General features: G+C 30.0%; 1 protein-coding gene, 4 long non-coding RNA genes and 1 other non-coding gene across 9 annotated transcripts; 4 read left to right on the top strand and 2 right to left on the bottom strand.

Moving 5' to 3' along the window:
- Positions 1–485: 485 nt before the first annotated feature.
- LOC107897194 (uncharacterized) lies at positions 486–2438 on the bottom strand. Its single transcript, XM_016822550.2, has 3 exons — positions 1619–2438; positions 1132–1317; positions 486–1034 (listed from the first exon to the last, which is right to left on the bottom strand). Exons 1-3 carry the CDS (start codon positions 2066–2068, stop codon positions 753–755), a joined length of 918 nt encoding a protein of 305 aa, XP_016678039.2. The 5' UTR covers positions 2069–2438; the 3' UTR covers positions 486–752.
- Positions 2439–7951: 5513 nt separating this feature from the next.
- Positions 7952–8769, top strand: LOC107897193 (uncharacterized). The gene is made up of 2 exons (XR_001684069.2): positions 7952–8120; positions 8425–8769. It is a non-coding gene; the product is annotated as an uncharacterized lncRNA (long non-coding RNA).
- A 1175-nt stretch (positions 8770–9944) lies between these two features.
- On the bottom strand, positions 9945–19703 carry LOC121208222 (uncharacterized). The gene is made up of 3 exons (XR_005903179.1): positions 19050–19703; positions 16124–16401; positions 9945–10347 (listed from the first exon to the last, which is right to left on the bottom strand). It is a non-coding gene; the product is annotated as an uncharacterized lncRNA (long non-coding RNA).
- On the top strand, positions 16084–16301 carry LOC121208832 (small nucleolar RNA U3). The gene has a single exon (XR_005903956.1). It is a non-coding gene; the product is annotated as a small nucleolar RNA U3 (small nucleolar RNA).
- Positions 19216–19928, top strand: LOC107897191 (uncharacterized). Its single transcript, XR_001684068.2, has 2 exons — positions 19216–19391; positions 19697–19928. It is a non-coding gene; the product is annotated as an uncharacterized lncRNA (long non-coding RNA).
- A 549-nt stretch (positions 19929–20477) lies between these two features.
- LOC107897190 (uncharacterized) lies at positions 20478–21760 on the top strand. Of its 4 annotated transcripts, none has more exons than XR_001684065.2 (3): positions 20478–20710; positions 20901–21122; positions 21231–21760. It is a non-coding gene; the product is annotated as an uncharacterized lncRNA (long non-coding RNA). The 4 variants fall into 4 exon arrangements; XR_005903180.1 differs by having other exon boundaries at positions 20479–20710; positions 21257–21760; XR_001684064.2 differs by having other exon boundaries at positions 20480–20710; positions 20980–21122.
- Positions 21761–22436: the final 676 nt, after the last annotated feature.

Genomic DNA, 22436 nt, shown 5'->3' on the forward strand with positions numbered 1-22436 from the left:
TAGATTGATCCCAGCAATTAGTGATTTAAACAATTGGTGAATAAAATCATTCTCTAATTGAGACTCAGGATTGGGGAATCCAAATTGTAGTAAGAAATACCATGTGCCAATTCTCTCTTTACTAATCTCTAACTCACTTGGGCTTTGGATTTGTTTTGCAAACTCTCTTAATTCTATCCATATTCTTTTTCAACAGAAGTTAGAACAAAAATGTATTTTATACAGCTGTAAACCAAGTTTTTTTGTTTCACCAATAGTACATACATCAATGCTAAACAGAAGTGCAAACCGAGGGATTTTGCAGCCCCTTGGCCTCCTTGATGTAGGCTTGACTCTGGGTCGATGCTGTCCTTGTTTCCTTTTGTTTGAGATTGGCTCCCTTGCTGTCTGACCCTTGGAATGTTGTACTTGGTCTCTTTTCGTGAATGAATATATGCTAGGATTTCTCAAAACAATAAGTAAAAAAGATCGAATAACACAGGCTATTGGGAGGAATAGAACAACATTGTAACTCTCTTTATTACTGCTATGTTATGACATTCCTAAGCAACTCATCCACAAAGAACCTCTTATATCATCTATACATTTGTTTTATTTCCATTAATATAACTCACAATATTAACCCAAAACAATAAACATTTACAACCTTCCAACAAGATAGATAGAAAAAGAGGAGGCCATGGGAACACCTTGGAGTTTTAATGATGAGTGCTAGCAAAGAGACTGCAAACCATCATCCCCCATTAAACGACTCAGTGATATGTGCATGTGGTTTTCTTGAATTTAATGAGCTTGGTCTTTGTAGAATCAATGACCAAAGGGCAAGAAATTTGTTTCAGGTGCTTCGTTCTCACAAGTTTCCCGACCACATTTCCCCTCGACCGGACTTCAAACTTCAGTACCAAAGGAATTTCTGCAGCACCATTTTGTGTAAATGTTAAGGTTGATCCAGCCCCATAAAGTGGCACTTTTTTCCCTTCCAACACCACTGATACAGTCCTACGGCTCTTCCTTGGCTGATAATATTTCTTCAGCTGCAATAGATTTGGTTAAGACATTCACTTCATTGCATCACAAGTTTATAACCAAACATGATCGGGATTTCAATGAATCGTCAACACGAAATCGTACCTGACCGGTTGCAACGGGAATTTCTGAGTATACGAGATTGACGGGATTGGAAGTAACATGAATCCCAAATATTGTAGCAGGGTTGTATACACTCAGCTTCAAGGTGCCATTGACAGTCAGCAATTTTGTTGGTACCCCTGAGAAATCTGAACCTTCCCCGATATAGAAGTTGTGCACTGCAAAGCTCTGGGAGACTCACATTCTTCATCAAATCAACACAAAACATATAAAAACAAGTGATAAAATATGCATATTGCATTTGCATATGAGTGGAGGAACTCATGGTTTCTGCTTATCTAAGTTTACTGTCAACAGTAATGAACCTGGAGATTTTGATTTATTTTCTTTCCACTTTTCGTTAACTCCTTTCTTTTTTTCCTCTCAACCAAACAGACCTAAACGTGTTAGAGAGTAAATATTCTTACTTTTTCTGATATTTTAACATAAGTATGATTAGAAAATGAAGAAATGGATAAAATTAGCATACCTTGACCAGGATTTCAGCTTTGTAAGGCCTGCTGGCACCCCAAATAATCAAGCAAAACACAGTAAACAATACCACAAAAGTGAAAAGAGCAATCAAGGCCTGGCAACGCCTAGTGAAAGCCTTATCCTCGAACTCATCATAGGGCCCTTCTTCCATAATTACCCCACACTCAGGCCACCCTTTATCATTCCTCTTCCTCCCCCCTTTCCTACCGGAGGACGAGCGGAATATCCCCGAAAACCGACTAGCCGAAGAGTTCCTGGAATGGCGGCCAACGGAGGAAGGGTGTGAAGGCGACTCCATGGGACTCGGTTGCATGGTGGATGACTTGTCTCCATCATGAGAGTCTCGTGATGGACTCTGAACATAGTATACGGGACGTTTGGGAGACCTCGACGGTGATGATGGAGCAAGGCTTGTGATATCCGATTCCGACTTCGTTGACAGCATCTTTTCTACTTGGGGTGCACTCCAAAACTCTAAGAAAACGACTAAAGCATGCAGAGCAAAGCACTAAAAAAAGAGAATTTAATACCCAATACAAAGAAAATTCATGGAATTCTTGCCAAAAACTTTAAGTAAGCAAGGAAAAGAGCTGATACAAATTAATAACTGAATAAGGAAAAGAAAAACATTAAAGATAATATAAAGGTGAAAGAGGCAACAATTGAGTTCACTAACTCTCTGTTTCACTCTTTGCCTCTGTCTTTTTATGCTTGCATACAGATAGAGTAAAGTAATCCAAAAGAAATACAACTGTTTTTTTTAAATAATTTAAAAAAAAAAGCCATGAATTTTTATATTAAATAGACAAAGTATCAAATTTTAAAATTTTTATTACATTTAAATAAGTCATTGTCTTCTAATTTGTATTAAATAAACATTTAATCTTTAATTTATATTAAAAGTTCTAGGATTTTAATTTATATTTAAATAAACATTTCATTTTGCATAAAAAAAATTTTAAACAATCAAACGCATTTTCTAATAAATAATTCAATAAAATTTATAATTTTATAAAAAAATAATTTAATAATTAGTGTGTTATATTTTATATTACTCATATAAATTAATAAATTAAATTATTTATATTAATTATATTTAGATATATCATATCGTTTTTTTTAGTCTATAATTATATCATATTTTTTTATTATTTTAAAAAAAAAAGTGAGATGATGTAACATAGAGAAGAGGTTTGGGACCATAGCTGGCTCTTCGCACTGAGTGGTGGGTTCGGGAATATAAGTGTCGGCAGCTAATTGTTTTTCTATATTTTAGAAAAATCAGATTAAATAAAAATTTTGGTAATATTTATATATTATTAAAAGTATTTAACGAGTACCTAATTTTGATTGGATTCCTTCACTCAACCACCTTTTCTTGTCGTCGTTTCTTCTGCCAAATTATATTAATTTATTAATTCTTTGTATTATTTGGGTAAATATACATTTTGGTACCTGAACTTGCCTTCACAGTTCAAATTCGCACCTAAGGTTTTTTCAATCCAATTAGGTACTTGAACTTGACTTTAAGATCCAATTTGGTACCTAAAGTTTATTTTGATCCAATTAGGTATCTAAACTTGGCTTCTTGGTTCAAATTGGTACCTGAACTTGGTTTTTTGGTCCAAATTAGTACTTATGGTAAATGTCTTTTTTGAATCAATTTGAACTATGAAGCCAAGTTCAAGTACTAATTTGAACAAGTTTGGGTACCTATTTGGACCAAAAAAAGTTTAGGTATCAAATTAAACATTGAGGCCAAGTTTAGGTACTTACTTAGACAAAAAATATAAGTAAAGCCGATTTTAAGTACCAAAATGTATATTTACCCTTATTATTTCTGGTATAGTGGCTGTATTAATTAAATTTAGTGCTGTACTTTCGCACCACAAATCCGAAGAAATATGCATTGTTTTGATAAAGAAGCATTAGCCCACTAAGAAAGTTTTATTTTACCTTTTAATGTATATTTTATTGTATTCAAAAAATTATTTTACTTTTTTCTTGTATCTAAAAATAATTATTAAAAAGAAGAGAGTTTTACTGTATCTTAATAAGTCGATTGAGTCTTAGTTCGATTGACATGAGCATTGTTACCAATGCAGGAGGCCGTAGGTTCGAGTACGCTGAAGTACATTATCTTCCTATTTATGAGTTGAGGAGGGATTATGAATAGTCCTAGATATTAGGTAAAAAAAACAAAAAATGATCGGAACGATTGTTCAAAAAAAAATTATCTTAATAGATATTTATTAAATAAATGTATATAATAATACATAAAATGTTAAGTTTTATATTTGACATATTACTTTTTTCATTAACTAGAAAAATTAAAAATAAAATTTATATTATTTTAGTTTTAATTATTTATATCCCATATATAAATTTTATAGAAAAGCATTTATATAGCCAAATATAAAATAATATTTTATATTTATTATATACTGTCTATGAATTATTACAGTCATTTTATTGATTATTAAAAAAAAGAAAAATAATAATTGAAGAGTGAATAGTATTAATTTATAACACGTCACAAATGCTTTAATAACAATTAATAATTATTATATTATTATAATATTTAAATTATCAAAATAATTTATATATTTTAATTATGATTATTAGTTATTATATTGAATAGTTATTCTACTTTAATTAAATAAAGTAATATTGCTTAATAAAATAAAAAAAAATTGTATTTAAATCTTTAATTCACATTCATGAACAATTTCTCTCTCATGATATGATATGATATTAGGGCTTTTGCTCTCCTCTTTTTGTAAAGATTTTCGGGCAAAGTTGCTTTTAGAATATTTTTTATGACATGAGAAAAACGTTTAACAACCTTTGTTTGTTTGTTTTTTTTTGTGCTCAAGAAATCTATAATTTTTGGGTTAAATATGCTTTTAAGTTTTTCTACTTTTCATAAATTTAGAATTTAGTCTCTCTACTTTTATTTCATGAAATTTAGTCTTTATACTTTTCAATTTTTAAGTCTAATTATTAATGCCAACTTAAAATTTTTGAAATTTGAAAAAATACCCACTTCATAGTTATGTAACAGATAAATAATGTTTTAATGACTCTGAATTTAACAAAAAAAATTAATAGTGTTAATCATTGAACTTACATTTTTAATTTTAAAAATAGAGAGACTAAAATCTAAATTTATAAAAAAAAAATAAGGGTCTTAGAGCACTTTTTAACATAATTTTCAGTTTTGTAATGCACATATAGTTAATGTTAAATAAAATAGTGGTGTATTGAGTTCAAATAGTATATGTTCCCATCTACCTATCTATGTTTGGAGTTAGAATAGTTTCAATACAATGAATTATTAGAGGGATTTAATGAATAATTGATTCAATTGAAATTAGCTAACTAACAAGCTAACCAACATAAATTTAGATAGAATTTGTGTATTTATACAAAGTAAACCTTAAACATGATATTCAAAATTTCGAAAACCTAAATTCTACTAATGAAGCAAAGTCTATATTTTTAAGTTTGCGTGATTAGAGTTGTCTATGGACTAAATCGAGGCCTTGTTCTAAAAATTTCTTATGTTTAGACTTGTTTTTTGATTGGCTTGGCCTGCCAAAAAAACTCATTTTTACTATTAAAAATTAATAAAATATTTTAAAAAATATTTTTAATTGATATTTTATATATTTTATAATTAAATTTAAATTTTATAAATATTCTTTATTATTTAAATTAAATTCGAGTTAAGCAGACTCAACTCAAGGTACACAATTTTTATTCATACTCGACTCAAATCGATTCGAATCTATCGAGTTAGATGAGCTACCCGACCTTTGAACAGTTGTTTGGGTGACTAATGTGTTTTACATTATAGTTATACAACATAAATAAGTGAAGCATTGATTGCTTTGCACTTCCTTTCGTATTTATCAAACCTTAATTATTTTCTTTACTTGAACATTAATAACAATTTCCTTTTTTTATGTACTTTTATTTAACAATTTTCACATAATGAACGTGTAATTTGTAGTAAATTATAAAATATAGGTGTCAAAACTATTTTTTTTGAAAAACGGGGATCGACTTTGGTTTTGGAAACGAAAATGTAAAAAATGGGAATCGCCACCAATCCCTTTTTGATGAGGTGTGATCGGATCACCTTAAATTAATCATTTTAATAAAAGTTAAGATTTACTAAAATGTTAACTTTTGGTCTACGAAAATCAGAAAATGAGTTCGGGAGTCGGTTATGCACGAGGAAGGATTAGCACCCTCGATACGCCCAAGAATTAGTACCTAGTTGATTAATTAGTGTCTTAATGTCGAAAATTTGAAAACTTGAAAGAATTTAAAATACAATCCCTCCTGGTATTAATGTTAATTTAAAAATGACTGAGTAAATTAAAACAAATGTTAAGGACTCTCTCATCTCGAAGTAATAAAATGTCATGCCCAGTAAGTTAGGACACGACATCTCGAGCTTTGAGACTGACCATGCCTTTTATTTCAAATTAATGTATTTTAATTTCTTTTAAAAGGATATTCAGTTAGTTAGGGTGAACGAGGAAAATCGAAACCCAGTAAGTTAGGGCACGTTTCCTCGAATTTCCAAATACCGAATATTGCCTTTATTTGCGAAAAATCTTATTTCGAGGTAACAAAATGTCATACCCAATAAGTTAGGGCACCACACCTCGTATCTCCGAAAATAAGCATTTTTTTTAAAACTCGTATTGTGATTAAAAAGAATATTCCGTTATTTAGGTAAAATGAGAAGAAATCGAAACCCAGTAAGTTAGGGTACGATTGTCTTGAATTACCAAATACGGAATATTACTTTCATGAAAGAATTATTTTAATGTATTGAGTAAAAATATAACGTGATTTATAGTAAAACATAAAAACAAATTATGGTGTTAATACGTAATAATAAATGCGACAGTGTCAATAACAATGATATGAGCAATTATAAAAGATGAAAGCAAGGCTAGTAATATAAAAATATAAAACAAAAGCATAAGGTAAATGAAATGATCGAATACATAAGTAAATAAATAAATAAAAATAAATAAAATATGGCAAAATAAAAAAAAGGCAATGATAACGAAAACAATAATAATAGTAATATAAATAATGATAATAGTGGTAAAATATGATAATACTAATGATAATAATAATAATAGTCATATAATAATATTAATATTAGTAATAATAAGAATGATAATACAAATAATGCATGATTTAAGGTTTGAAATTATTTACAAAGATATAAATAAATTCGTGATGAAACGATAATAATAAGAGTAATGATATATAAGCAAAATAAGTGTGCTAAAATATATATATATTAAATTAGTTAGTATAAAAATAATAGCGTATAAGTAATTACAAAAGGAAGAAAATGTTATAATAATAGTAGTAATAATACAATAGAGATAACAATGAAGGGTATAATAATAATAGTAACAATACAATGATAATGATAATAAAAAAAATAAAAAAAATTGTTAATAATATTACATAAATATATATTAAAAATAAATATATGATAATATTAAAAGTATAAACATAATATGTACATGATATATAAAAATATACATAATATATTAAAGTATAGACATAATATACAAAATAAAAAAAATAAAATATATATATGTATAACGTTCAAAAAGAACGAATATACATAATATATTACTAATATATATACGTAATATGGAGTATAATGTGGATATATTAAAAGAATACCTATATGACATACAAGTACATTAATAAAAACCATAATATTAAAAACTATTAATAATACTATATGACATATATATATATATAAGTATCAAGTAAGAATAATAAAATATAAAATAAACAAAATAACAATGGCAAATTAAATGACTAAATGAAATAAATGGATTAATAATAAAATGAATAAGTAAATAAAAATAAAAAAGGACTAAAATCAAACTGATTAGGGGTTAAATTGGAGTAAAAATGGAATCAGAGGTGAAAATTATAATTAAAAAAACAGGGGGTAAATACGAAAACACGCGTGAGTTTTGAGGACCAAACAGAAATAAAACCAATTTCTGGACACGTCTCCATCACAGGCGCATCCATGCATTAGGGACCAAATTGAGCTCCAAGCGAATTAACGTGGCCAAATTTAAAAACAAAAGAAAAATAACAAAAGGATTAAATTAAAAGAATAAAAAATACGGAAGGACTATGGGCGTAAATAGCCCAATTAGTGAAAACACGCGGATCCCAGGGTAAGATCGGTCGGGTCACACGAGTCATGCTCAAAACGACGTCGTTTTGGGGTTAAAAGGCAGCCCCCAAAACGACGTCGTTTTGGGAGGCTATTAAAGGCCAAGTTCTTTCAAAAAAATTCATTTGAGCTGCTGGAGAAGAAAGAAAAAAAAAGGGAAGAGAGGGGAAGGGGGCGATTCCCGGCCACAGGGCCGGTCACCGTTCGGTCGCCGGACTGCCGTCACCGGCCACCGTGGAGTTTCAAAAAAAAGGTAAATTTTTTTATAATTTTTTTTTTATTTTTGTGTGACTATATATATATGTTGTTTTTAATAAATAAAAAAAATAAAGAAAATAGATGTACGTGTATTCGGAAGGAAAAGAAAAGAAAAATAAACAAAAGGGTGAGACCTTTGCACGATAGATCTCTTCGTTTGCTTGCTATATTTATTTGAATCTGCTTCTTTTCTTTGCATTCGAAAAAAAAGGTGTCTTTTACATTGTATGTTTGGCTTATATATTAGTTTACACTGCTCCTTTTCTTGCTTTCTGTCTTTTCTCGTTTAATGCTTGTAGGTGAGTGACGGTGCAACTTCGAGGATGGTGGGGCGGTGCTGAGGCGTCGTCAGAGGCGTCAGAGGGCAAGTGGTTTAGGGTTTCAGAGTCTAACATCCTAAATTTAGGCCAATTGGACTGGTTTGAGGTTTGGGGTTTGGGGTTAGAAAATGAGTTTTGGGCTAGGGTTGTCGGGTTTTGGGGCCGGTCAAATTTAGACCGGTACAATACGTAAATATTTTATACATGGGCAATGTAATTTTTTTATATTTTTAATATTTTAATAAATTTCTATAGGATATTTGTGAACCTTTTGTTTTGATAGTGTAACAAATAATTTTTAATAAAATATATATAGTTTGTTTCTGAGAGACATTTGAGGCGTAGTTTTGAGAGAGAGTTGTCCCTCACTCAAAAACTATGGATTGCAGTGTAACAAATCCCTTCTTTTTTTTTGGGGGGGGGGGGGTTATGAAGAAAAGGGTGAGAATCTCTTATAAAAGTGATATTCTTTGTGGTCTCATAAATGTGGTTTTGTCATTCATAGATCTTATTTTATCTCTCACAACAGATTGTTTGATGTTTTTTCGGGTGAGTTTTGAGTCCATTCATTCTTCCAATATTTCTAAAGCTATCCTTTATCATGGCAGCAACTCTGTTGAGGGGAAAAAAAAATGTCAAGTTCGACAATTGTGCAACCACTCCAGTCTAAGTTGGACAGGCCCGGGTCCTCAGGGGAAACACAATCTCAGTTCAAGCTTACAGAATAGATCCTGTCAAAGTTAAGTCGTACCCTTCGTTTACGCATTTTTGCCTTATATATAATCTGTATCTTTGTTGCTCTTCCGTGAGGGATGTTGTCGATGAGGAAATCAATGTCTTCACTTGGGTCCTTGCTAGATTTCAGATTGTAAATTTGAACCTGTCTTTTGCTTATTATTTAGAACAAAAAGTCAAATTCCCAGCACTTTGTTTGTGTTCCATTGGAACACCGATTGGTTAATTTGTTTATATAATAAAAAACTTACCCCACCCCACCACTAGGACAACATTTCTGCTGCTTTTCCCTCAAAATTTTTTCTTAAACATAAGAACCTGCTGACATAAGATTTCAAATATGGATTCTACAGCAAACCTATTTATACGCTAATAATCTCAATATATATTCTTAAATTATCTCTAATAATTATTCCAAAATAAAGTAGAATAAATTTTTTTAAAATTAATACATAAATCTATTAGAATAAATATAAAAGATAAGTATAAATTTTATTCACACAGTTAAATCGATATTAACATTTTTAAGACTCCAAATTCGTCGATCATGACTATGAGACACAATGAAACACATCCATAAATCACAATACAAGTCAAATAAGCCAATAAACCCCCTCAAACTATTCTAAAATATTGATTGATCAAGTATTAACTGAGCAGATGTCGAGTTTTTAGTACTGAACAACCTTGATATTAAGAAAAGTTACTTTTAAAAAACTTTTACAATATTATTCATGTATTGCACATTAAATTAAATGTTGCGATTAACTACAACATCATAATACTCATTTCAGATTTATTGCTAACAGATCTTCATTGAATTGGGGTGCCAACAATTGATATATATTAGCTAACGGATGCTACAAATAACATAGAGAACAATTATAGAACGACTCCGTTTCTTCACAAACATTGCAACCAATTATAAACATGGTTTATGAAATGATTAATCAAAACCAAGTAAAAGTTGAAGACATGCATGCATGCTACGACGGAGAGAATAGTTAATAACATTGCAACCAATTCTCGCAATCTTGCGAAAACTCTGGTGTTGGGTAAACTCTGGCAGCATTGCCATGGGGGTTCCTCCGCAAAACCTACTATCTAGGAAAACCCGTAAACACTCCAATCATGTTGCTTCTTGATGAGCTGCAACCCCTTTCTTCACTATAAACAGGAATATATATTACTAACTCAGCATTTAGAAAGTCACATAGTCAGCATTTAGAAAGTCACATAGTAAATGGATTTTACAATAATTACTTGTAATTACATAAGAATGGCATGTTTGAGTAACTATTGTAATTTATGGGTCTTATTGAATTGAGTATAATTAGAGCATTCAATTACACTTTCCAATTCTTAAGGGTAAGAATTGGAGTAATTACACTCAAATTCAAATTTTTAAAAAATATTATTATACAAGTTATAAAATTATATTATAAGCATGACAGGTATACCTGTTCATGGTTGGGCTACTTTCTAAGCATGAAGGCCCGCCCTAAATTTGGGGGTGGGTAAAAAAATTAGGCTCAACTCATTTTTAAGTTTATAATATTTTATATTAGGTTATTTTTTTATATATTATGTAATTTAGAACACATTAAAAAAATAATCTATACTAATATATAATACTACTATAATGTAAAATTAAAATAATGTTAAGATGACTTTATAAAAATTTTCAATAAATAAAAAATATATAAAATCATTAAATATTAAATATTAAAATAAAATAATTATTTTTAAAAATTAAAAAATATAATATGGGTGGGCCTAAAATGGGTTTGGATTAGTCTTTTACAAATATGGGCGAATTTGGTAAAAAATTTAGGCTTATATTTTGCTCGGGTCAGACTTAGGCAAGTATAAAGTATATTAATATCATTTTTAGGCCTGACCCAACCCACTCATGAGCATCTCTAATGACATGTATGACTCTTTGGAATGGTCATGACAAAAAAATTCTTTAATATAAATCCTAAAAATTAATATTATAGAAATAATATTGTGTATTTTATAAAATTATAAAAACATTATTTAAATTCTAAAAGAAATTAAAGTTATGATTAAAAAATTGTTATAAAAAATAATTTACATGTTATAAGAGTTTTATAATATATTATTTATAAAAATTTATGGTCAAGTATAAATATAACTTATTTATGTGTCCTTACTATATATTATAAAAATAATATACTTATTAACAAAAAAAAGTTATAATTTTTTCTCGTAATTTATTTATAAAAAAATTAAAAGTAATGGCAAAAAATAATATTATTTATAAAAAGTATTATGAAAGTTTTGGGCAATTTCTATTTTTTTTTATAAATCTATGGATGAAAATACTAAGTGAAGAAAATGTGTAATATAGATTGATAATGACAGATGAAGTTTAGGTGAATTCTTTCCTAAGTATTGTCTCGCTTCTTGGTTGTTAATCGTTTATTTTCCTGGTTTATCAATCACTCCAAATTTTCGGTTAAATAATAGAAAGACAACAATTACTAATACTTTTAGTGTTCATGGGAACGAAATCTTTGCTTACCGTAGCTATACTATTAATTAATAGATGCACTTACCTTTGTCGAATTTTTAATTGGTTTACGATTGCATCACAAATATGAAAAAAAAATTAAAATGACACACGTTTAAAAAATTACAATTTTTTATAATTATAAAAAATATAATTATTATCCTGATAATTATATTTGTATTGTGTTGCTGAATTAAAAGCTAAATCCTTGGTAGTTGCTACTCTTTGACTCTACTTAGTGCAACCATTTAATATAGGCCTGTAGAGTTCATGCATTAGTGCACAAAATTGTTGCAGAATTAATGTTCATGAACTAGAGTTCATGTATTAATATAGGCACATAATCAATGTTTAGATTTCATCTATTAATGCAAATAATTATTCATTTTTGGGGACTCTAGTTATCTTTAATTTAATTATTTGATTGAAACCCATCTGTATATTTTTTTTCTGGAATAATCAGTATGTCATTTTTATAATTTTATTAGATTATGATATATTGGTGAAAAAATTATGTAAAAATTTATATTTATTAAAATTTTACGTAAAAAAACAATATAAGTAATGTAAATTTATTAAAATTTATTTTTTAACAATTTTATTATTTTTAATATCTATTTTGTTAATGGTTTTAATTTTTTAAATATGTGTTTTAGGTTTTTTTTTTATTTTCACAGTATTTTAAATGTGTTTTTAAATATTATTTAATTTAATATTTAAATCTATTTTTATAGATTTTGTAATTTTAGAAATTTGGTTAATATTTTAATTTTTTACAAATTCTTTTTAATTTGATTTTGTTTTTATAGAAGTATTTAAATTTATTTTCAAAAATTATTTAAATCTATTTTTAACGTATTAAAATTTAAATTTTTTTAAAAAAATTTTAATACTACGTCTATTTTATGCATATTGACATGCAGACTACGAATACTCGTATGAACATGCTTTGCGTGACATACTTAGATGACAACAATCAGAACAACCATGGTTGGAGTTTAGAAACTCACCTGAACCTTAATTGTTTTCACAACTTAACTTTCTCGAACGCCAAAGCTTACATTCTCCTAACAACAGCTTGTTGGTTTCCTTACTTTTTCATCTCCATCCTCATGAATTCTGCTCCATGCAGACCTTTTTATGGCTATTCATTCTTCAAGCTACTAAAGAAGATAAAGAACAGAAAAAAAAATGAAACAAATTTGGGAAGGAAATCATCTTTCGGAAGTTATTTTCCAACTGTTTATAGTTCTTCTCGTACTAATACCAACCTTATGAAAACTATCCATTTCTAATCATGTTGTCCCCCACTAAAGAATCGACTGGTTCCATTCTAACCGAACCAGGTTTGGTTTTCAACCATGACTAGTTTAGTTTCTAACTTTCCTGTTCCTTTCAATAGAGGCTACCAACCTGTGGTCTTTTTCAATTTAATCCTTCAATTATTTTAAATTTTCGGGTTAATTGGAAACTGAGTGTTATAGGGCGAGTACCTCATCAAGTTCTTTCTCTATCAAGAGTGCCTATTGGGTGATTAAGGAAAGTTCGTGGAATTTGAGGGAGGATGCATGGAACATGCTGTGGACATTTCAGGGACTTTAGAGGGTTTAGGTTTTCATTTGGCTGGCTTTCAAGCAACGATTGCTTACTCAAGTGGAGCGGCTAAGGCATGACATTAGGATTGATGAACGTTGTACGAATTGTGGGTATGCTTTGGAGGATATACTTCATACCATTAGAGACTATAGTGCAGTGGATGGTGTCTGGTCGTAGATCATTTCAATTGAGGAGTATGGATGCTTCTTTTCCAGGAGCTTGTAGGAGTGACTTGTGTCTAATTTGCAGAATTGTCAAAAAATTTCCTTGGGAGGGGTTTATTGGCCATGTTTTTTTGGCCTAGTTGCATGGCGTATATGGAAGAACAAGAATACCTACATTTTTCAGGGAGTGTAGTAGAGTGTAGAAGAAATTATCAAAGGTTCGTATAGTTGGGAACAACAGTATGTTTCTATTTGCAAGGTAAGTTCCACTGTGAGGCAAGTTGTAAGGGGGAGTCCGTTTGGACAGGTAGTTAGATATGAATAAAATCTAATGGTGTTGTTAAGGTGGATTCAGGGTATGTTGTTGCAGGAGGAGGTTTGAGGGATCAGCATGGGGAGTAGATTCTTGGTTTTAATCGACGTTTGGGGAAATGTTCAGTCTTTGATGCTAAATTATGAGAAATTTTAAATGGCTTGACATGTTGCAAACCAGATATTGCAATAGTGTTGGTGCAGACGAACATCATGGAGGTTACTGTGGCCATCTAGGAATCAACTTCGAAGACTTCAAGCTAGATGTTAATCAGGCGAATGCATCAGCTCTTAGAGAATGTGGGGAATTGGACACTAGACCATGTCCCTAGAGAATAAAAAAGAGAAGCCGATAGAATAGCCAAAATGGCATTTGATAGAAAGGAATAATTGCACAGTTGTTTGTAGCAAGTCCTTTTGGTTTAATTTAGTTGGTTGTAATCCTTTACTTTGTTTTTCACCAAAAAAATTTATTTAAATGTGATTTTAAATGTAATGATTATTATTATTATTATTTTAATTCTCATTAAAGTTACAAATTTGTATTTCTATATATGGAGGTTTTGTCAAACCTAAAGACTAAAAATATGCATTGCTAGAGAAATGAACCGGACAATCATAACATTACGTTTTGTTCTTTAATCAATAAAAGAAAGAAAGGTGGATTAAACTTTCTCGGATTTTAACTTTAATTTCTTCCATCTTTTTATTAGTGTGGCTTAGGTTGGAGTTAAGTTCACTTTTTTTTTTCTATTTAAAGCAAATTTTATAGATGTGGTACAGATGAAGAGGGGCGAAGTCAACAATTCGTTATGGGAGCAAAATAAAATTTTAAAAATTTAGGATCAAATGTAAAATAATTTTTTAAGAAGGGTATAAATTAAAAATTTATTAATTAAAAAGGACTAAAATTGATATGCTGTTACATTGGCCAACTCTTTTTTACTTGTCTCTCTCTCTCTTTTAAGGGCTCCTTAGTATTAAACCTTCCTTTTGCCTTATCTACTCTATATGTGTCATATGCTCATTGACTCGTTGCCCATTAGGACAACTTTTTTTACTTTGAATTTTTGTTGACTTTTGGCATTTAAATTTTAATGTATTAACTTTACGAAATTTAAAAATAGTTTTCCTTTAATTGCACATTTCTTTTTCTAAATATCATTTTAGAATATTAGAATACGAAAAATATCAAAATTATATATAAATTTCGATTCAATGTACGAATTTGGTTTATAGAATTTTATATAATAACTTTTTATTTGATCCAAATTTCATAAATCACAAACAATGTTATCGAGTTAGTGCCATTTTATGTTAATATATTGCATGCACAAACAATGATATTAATCTAATATGAAAATTAATCTATATATTCATTTCTTTAAATGTATAGAATTGAATTAAAATCAAAGCTTTTATATATACATATGATCAACAATTTAAGGTTTTTTTGTTGAACCCATGGTATCCACCACCAATAGCAATGACTAATTCACTCATTGTAAATGCTCTTCGAATAGGTAAATAGTTGACTATGAAATATGCTCTATTCTCATAAGCGAAAATTAAAACCTCGACCACGTAATTAAAGGATGAAGTGAGCAATCATCCCATCATATCTTATAATTATAATTGTACCAAATATATAATTACATATTAAAGTAAAATTTATGTATGTATTTGATATTTATCCTTTTAAAAGATTTTATAGATTCAAATTTTGTCCCCTTCAGCATTTGCAAATCTGTAATTTGGCTGTTTTAACTGTTAAGATATATCTACTACTTCTATTTAAAATTTTTTTTAAAAAAACCCTTAAGTTCGGCCTTTTTTTTTTCTCCGAAATTGAGTTATACGTTCATTCAATGATTTATTTTTATTTAAAATTATTTGTTTAATTATAATTTTTTCATTAAATATATATACCTAAAAAAAATTCAAGATCAATTTCTTTTTGGTATTTCCATTTGTAAAAACAGTATTATATTAGATAAAATAATCGGTAATTTTATATTTTTGAGAGAAAAGAGAAAGAGAAAGAGATGTTATCCTAGTGGTGGGGTAAGTTTTTTTATTATATAAATAAAATTAACCAATTGGTGTCAAATGAAACACAAAGAAAGTGTTGGGAATCTGACTTTTTGTTCTAAAAATAATGACTAAAAGACAGGTTCAAATTTACAGTCTGACATCAAGCAAGGACCTAATCACTGCATCATCGACAACATCCCTCATCGAAAGAGGAACAAAGATATAGATTGTATATAAAGCAAAAATGGAAGAACAAATGTCACGACCTTACTTGAACAGGATCTGTTCTATAGGTTCGTACCTCTGTTACCCTTAGCACAAAGGAGACAGTATTCCAAGTTTGGTTGATGAACTGAGACTGTGCGATCAGAGCGTGATTATTGGTCTTGCCTTCCTGTTGATGGTTGGCTTAGGCTGCAGAGGATCGTTCTTATCCAGCTTTGTCTGGCTGAGATGGTCACACAGTTGTCTGACAAGCTACATATTTCTTTTTTTTTCCGCCCAGAGCTGCTGCGACGATAGAGTAAGGCTAGCTTAGAAATCTTGGAAAGGAGTAAATTAACTGGACTCAAAACTCACCTGAAAAAACATCAGACGGTCAGTTGGAAGAGAGAAATAAGATCCATGAATGAGAGAAAGACATTTTTGAGAGCACAAAGAATGTCACTATTACAACAGATTCTAACCCTTTTCTTCACAAAAAAAAAAAAATGGAATGCCGACGTTTCATGTAATCATCCACTCTAATAATTTTCGCAGCTCTTATATTTATGTATTTATTGTTCAATTTCTGGATTTTCTGAATTGGGAGGTCTTTGCTACAGATGCTGGGTTGGGAAAGAGGTTTAACAAGATCATGGCTTTGGATTATTTTACAACCACGCCGGTGATAAAGGATCCTGCTGCTGGGACCTATACTTCTTTCCAGGTTCCGGTGCACGCTGTGCCCATTTTCGTGCCTGTTCAGGTGGAATATTCGGTTGGGCAGTACCAGCAGAAGGTATTAACTTTGTTTTAGTTCAAAAATAAGAGGAGTGCATTTTGTTTCGGATAAATATTTTATGCGCTGTTTTTTTATTGCACTTGGGGTTTAAAAGTAATTTTTCACTACAAAGCAACGAACAACATTTTGCTTTTGATGCCAAACTGTGGTCGAAAAAATGTTTTTTCACTCAAACACAAAACTTAGAATATAAGTGCATGAAATTTATATAAAAAAAAACTATTATTTATATTATCCAGGTTTATAAAAATTAGATTAATTTATATTATATGTATGGTTATATTAAATTAAAATTTATATTTCATGTTTAAATGATATATAATTTGTGATACTAACTCAATTGACGATATTATTGATAAGATTATAACACACTCACAATGTGAGTATAAATAATTATATATTATATTTTTTAAGAATTCACGTACAAAAAAATGTTACTTTAGTTAAAATGGTAAAGTTGGAAGAGTGTATATTTGGTGTTTTGAGTTTAAATTCTATCATAAGCATGAATTTTTTTTTAAATTTTATATAAAAAAGATAAAAATACTCTTAAATTAATATTTATTGCTTTGTTAAAATAAAAATAATTTGGTAATTTAATAATTGAGTTGGAACTCAATTATGAGTGTCGCAACCATTTTTTTGAAAAACAGGTCGACTTTGTTTGAAAGCGAAAATTAAAAATGGGTGTAGCCACCAATCCTTTTTTTTATGAGGTGTGATCAGGTCACATCGTAATCTGGTTGTTTTAATAAAATATATCGATTTATCAAAACAACGATTTTGGTCTACGAAATTCAAGAAAACGAGTTCGAGAGTCGGTTACGTGCGAGGAAGGATTAGCACCCTCTTCACGCCCAAAATTAATACCTAATTGATTAATTGGTTTTTTAATGTCGAAAGTAGAAAACTTGAAAAGAGTTTTAAAATACGATTCCTCTTTGTATTAATGTTAATTTTACTTAAAAATGTGTGGATAAATCGAAGCGGATGCTAAAGATTTTCTTATCCCAAAGTAATAAAATATCACATCCAGTGCGTTAGGACACGACATTTTAAACCCTAAAAAATAAGCTTGTCTTTTGATTTTCAAAACACATGCATTTTAATTTTAAAAGGATATTCAGTCATTTGGGTCAAACGAAAAAAATCGAAACCCAATACGTTAGGGTACGATCTCTCGAATTTTCAAACACAAAATATTACCTTTATTATTATAAAAAAAATTATGTGACGGGTGAAAATTAATGCATCATGGTATTAAAATATAAAAAAAGTCGCGGTGCTAATACACGTAACAAAATAATAATGAATGCAATAATATGAACGAGGATAACAAAGGCAAAAATAAATAAATAAGCCGATTATAAATAAGAGAAAGGCAAGTAAAAAAATAAAAATAAAAATTAAAAACAATAGCAGACAAACACAGAAATAAATGATATGTGCAACGGCTAAAAAGTAATAATAACAAAAATAATAAAGTTTGGAATTATAGAAAGGTATGAATAAGCAATAAAATGATAAAACCAAAACAAAATAAATAAAAAGGTAAATAAATAGAAAATAAAAAGGTAAAAGGGGTGAAAATAAATAAATAAAGGTGAAATTAGAGTGAATTTCAAGAAATAGAAGTCGAAAATAAATGAAGACGTAAAATATAAAAGTATTAAAAATAAATGAATAAATATATATATAATGAAATAAAAATAATGAGGGTAAAAACAAAACAAAATAATAAGAAAGAATGATTAAATGAAATAACGAATAAATATTAGTGAAAGTTTAATTAAAAATTGAGATTAAGCACATAAATGTATAAATAAAGAAATATTAAGTAAAATGGTTTTAAAATAATAATGATAATAATAGTAGAATGGTAATAATAATAATAGCGATAATAGTATAATAAAATAAATATAAATATAAATGTAATAACAATAATAATATATTAAATTAACTAATTTAATAATAAAATAGCAAAAGTAGCAAAAAGGACCTAATTGAGTCTAAAAACAAAATTTCGAGGCAAATCAGAAATAAATAAAAAGGAAATGGACTGATTTAAACGCACGAATAACAAGGTGGGACCAAAAGGGCAATACTCCCTGACCTCCAAAACGTACAGCATCAGGTGGGACCAAATTGAAAGTCAAAATAGATTATAGGGCAAAATTAAAAAATAGGAAAAACATAATTGCAAAATCATAAAAAGCGAAAGGACCTAAATCGCAATTTGCCCTTCCAAGAAAAATATGCGGATCCTAGCTTGGAGCGGGTCGGATCGGGTCGGTTGAGCTTGAAACGACGCCGTTTTGGGGTTTAAGGACCCAGACCAAAACGACGTCGTTTTAGCACTCTATTTAAGCAGATTTTCCAAAAAAAAAATTCATTTCAGCATTTGTTTTAAAAAAAAGAACCTTCCTCCCTCCCTTTTTTTCTCTCTGCAGAAGCCTTAGGCCGATCAGAGCTCCAGCGAACCGCTGCCGCGACCACCGCCCTCGACCGCTGTGCACAGTTGTTGGAGCTCGGAAAGAAGCCCCCTTTTTAGTCAATCGGAGAATAGGTAATAAATCCCTCTCTTTTTTTGTGTGTGTTTTTGATATATATAGGTATATATATAGTAGTTTCGAAAAAAGAAAATAAAAATAAAATGAAGAGGTACCTTAGCACGTCTCAAACTTTGGATTCTCTTTCGAAATTCTTTTTTTTTTTGTATCTTTCTCTGTTTTTTATTTCAAAAAATCCCCCTTTTACATTGATAAACGATGGCTTTTTATAGTCGATTATGTTACATTGTTTGCTACTATTCATGCACTATTTATTTCCTATTTTTGCGCTGCTGTTGCGTGTTCTTCTTCTTATTTGTAGAATGATTGATGGCGGTGGAGCAAGTGGCTGACAGAGGAGTGCGGGGTGCTTGAACATGCGGCTAGGGTTTTCTTTCTTTCTTTTTTTTTGGGCTAAAAATGTTTAGGTTGTGGGCTTTTGGGCTGCTAGAGTTTTTTAGGTTTTGGGCTAGTGTTTAATTTTGGTTTGGGCTTGTAATTTATTGGGCTGTGTTTGTAATTTAGACTTTGGATTTATTATTATTATTTTATATTTGTAATTTGTCTTAAGCCCAGGCCAAAATTAACCTTTTACAATGAGTGACACCAATTCAATCAAAATCTTTATATATAACATAGATAATTTAGTACAAATTACACATTCATTGTGTGAAAATTAATAAATAAAAATACGTAAAAGCAAAAGTAAATTGTTATTGGTGTTTGAATAAAGAAAATAATTAAGTTTCTATAAAAACAAAGAAAGTGCAAAGTAACCAATGCTTTACTTATTTATGTGGTATTATATAATTATTAAACTCTTGATTGAATTGATGTTATGAGTCAATTGGGCACCAATTCAGTCAATAAAATTATTAAAATATTTTTTTCATATTTAAAATAAGTTATATTATTCGAAGGTACTTTAATATTTTTTTGAACTAATAATCAGACTGGGCTTTATTATATAAAACAAAATTAAATAACAAATGGTCCAAAAATAAAGAAAACAAAATCAAAGAAATTGGCCCAAAAACTTAAAATGGCCCAAGGATAAAACACCCTAAAACATAATTCAAAATAATCTATAATAACGCAAATATCACCGAAAGTTGCCCAATCAGAAATTACTGATTCTCGTCTTGTCTATCAGCCATCATTTCTCTCTTTATGACGGTTTCAGTTCTCAAGGAAAGCTTTATCACCAAAAACCTATTCATCTATTTTATTGAGGCTTTCCTTCCTTATTTCCTCTTCTCTGACCGTTCTCAATTTGGTTCTTGCACCCTATCGGTTTTCTTTTGGTTTTCGATATATCCAGGACGCTTTTAACCAGGTAAACCTCCTCATTCTTTTTCAACGATTCTATTGCTAGTATATGTGCTAAAACATTTGCTGATCTCGGAGTATATACAAACACTAAATTTCTAGATCTAGCTGCTATATGTTGAATATCATGTATGTATACTCCTACCTGCGATTTGTCTTGACTTTTTGCCTTGTATTTTTTAATTATTGATAATGAGTTGCCTTCGATAATGTTCTCCGGCCACTGCATTTCGATTCCTATTTGGACTGCTTTTCGACATGCAAACGTTTCAACAGTGAAGGCCGATGCCACCTCTTGATGAATTTCTGAACAAGATAAGAGGATGATCGTTTCATTATTTCTGGCCACAATCCCCGAAGTCGATTGGAAATGATGCCCATCGTATGCTCCGTCAAAATTGATTTTTACGGACTCACAGGTGGGTAACTCCATTTTCTAAACTCCTTTAAAGTAATGGAAATTCTTTTTTCAACACCATTTAATTTGGTAATATAATTATTGAAGAAACTCGCTATTTCTTGACCAGCCTACTTTTCTTATCATGCATTCTAGCATTCCTTTCTCCCTAAATGGCCCATAGCACATAGCAAAAAAGTCGGCATTGAAAATGGGGATATTGAACAATAAGCCAGGTAAGCCACTGTAAAAAATCCATATTAGAATCCATTACAATATTCGAGATTGATAATGCTGTCCAGACTTCCACTGAAACAGGGCATTCGCGGAAGAGGTGATCAAATATTTCTGCTCCTTCTCCATATCGGGGACAGGTTGTAATGTTAACTAGCTTCCTGTACTGCATGTTAACCCGTGTAGGCAAATAATTCTATAATATTCTCCAGATTGTAATCTTGATTTTAGTTGGGAGATTTTGGAGCCAAAATTTTTTGTAGAAATTCCTGTAGTCTGTAAAGCATAAGCTCTAGTGTTTTCACAGAATTTTGTAATAGTTTATAGGCGCTACGGACTGAGTACTCTCTCGAAGATTCGCCGCTCCATACAAAAAAGTCATTGTGGGGTTCCTTCACCAATAAGATACGAAAGATCTTTTCAGCATCTTCCTCTAAAAGTGTATTAACAATAAGCTCCCGTTTCCATATTCTTTCATTACTATCAATTAACTCAGCAACTTTAGAATCTCACATATTATAAACAAACAAAGATAATATAAGATTTTCCGTGTCTAGAATCCAAGCATCATTATTAATTGAAATAGTCATACCTGTACCCACCCTCCAACAAAGTCCTTTCGCCAAAACACCCTTCATCACCCAGATACTTCTCTATATATAAGAAATTGTATTCCCAATCGCGAATTTAGAAAATCATCATTCGAAAAATACTTTGCTTTCTGCATTCACACAACTAGAGAGTTTGGGTTATTTACAATCCTCCACCCTTGCTTCGCTAGTAATGAGATGTTAAACTAAGTCATACTTTTGAAACCCATTCCCCCCTCTTCTTTTGAACGACACATATGCTTCCACTGGCACCAATGTATTCCTTTTTTCCCATGGCCTTCTTTCCACCAAAATTTAGCGAAAATGTTTTCTAATTCCTCACAAAAAATAGAAAAAAGCATGCATGACATAGCATGAGTTGGTATTGTTTGAAGCACTGATTTAATGAAGACCTCCTTACCCCCTTGTGATAGTAGCCTTGTACTCCATCTTTCAATTCGTAAATAAGCCTTATCTTTTAGATTTTGAAAGGACTCTTTCTTTCGTCTTCC

Source organism: Gossypium hirsutum, chromosome A10 (assembly GCF_007990345.1).
Source record: "Gossypium hirsutum isolate 1008001.06 chromosome A10, Gossypium_hirsutum_v2.1, whole genome shotgun sequence".
NCBI classification, from domain to species: Eukaryota; Viridiplantae; Streptophyta; class Magnoliopsida; order Malvales; family Malvaceae; genus Gossypium; species Gossypium hirsutum.

Bases quoted from the DNA above. Each gene is read 5' to 3' on its own strand.
- LOC107897194 (XM_016822550.2), bottom strand. From the start codon at position 2,068: ATGCTGTCAACGAAGTCGGAATCGGATATCACAAGCCTTGCTCCATCA. The intron at 1,318-1,618 runs GTATGCTAATTT...TGAGTCTCCCAG, and splicing joins AAGCTGAAATCCTGGTCAAG to AGCTTTGCAGTGCACAACTT. The intron at 1,035-1,131 runs GTACGATTTCGT...AATCTATTGCAG, and splicing joins TTCCCGTTGCAACCGGTCAG to CTGAAGAAATATTATCAGCC.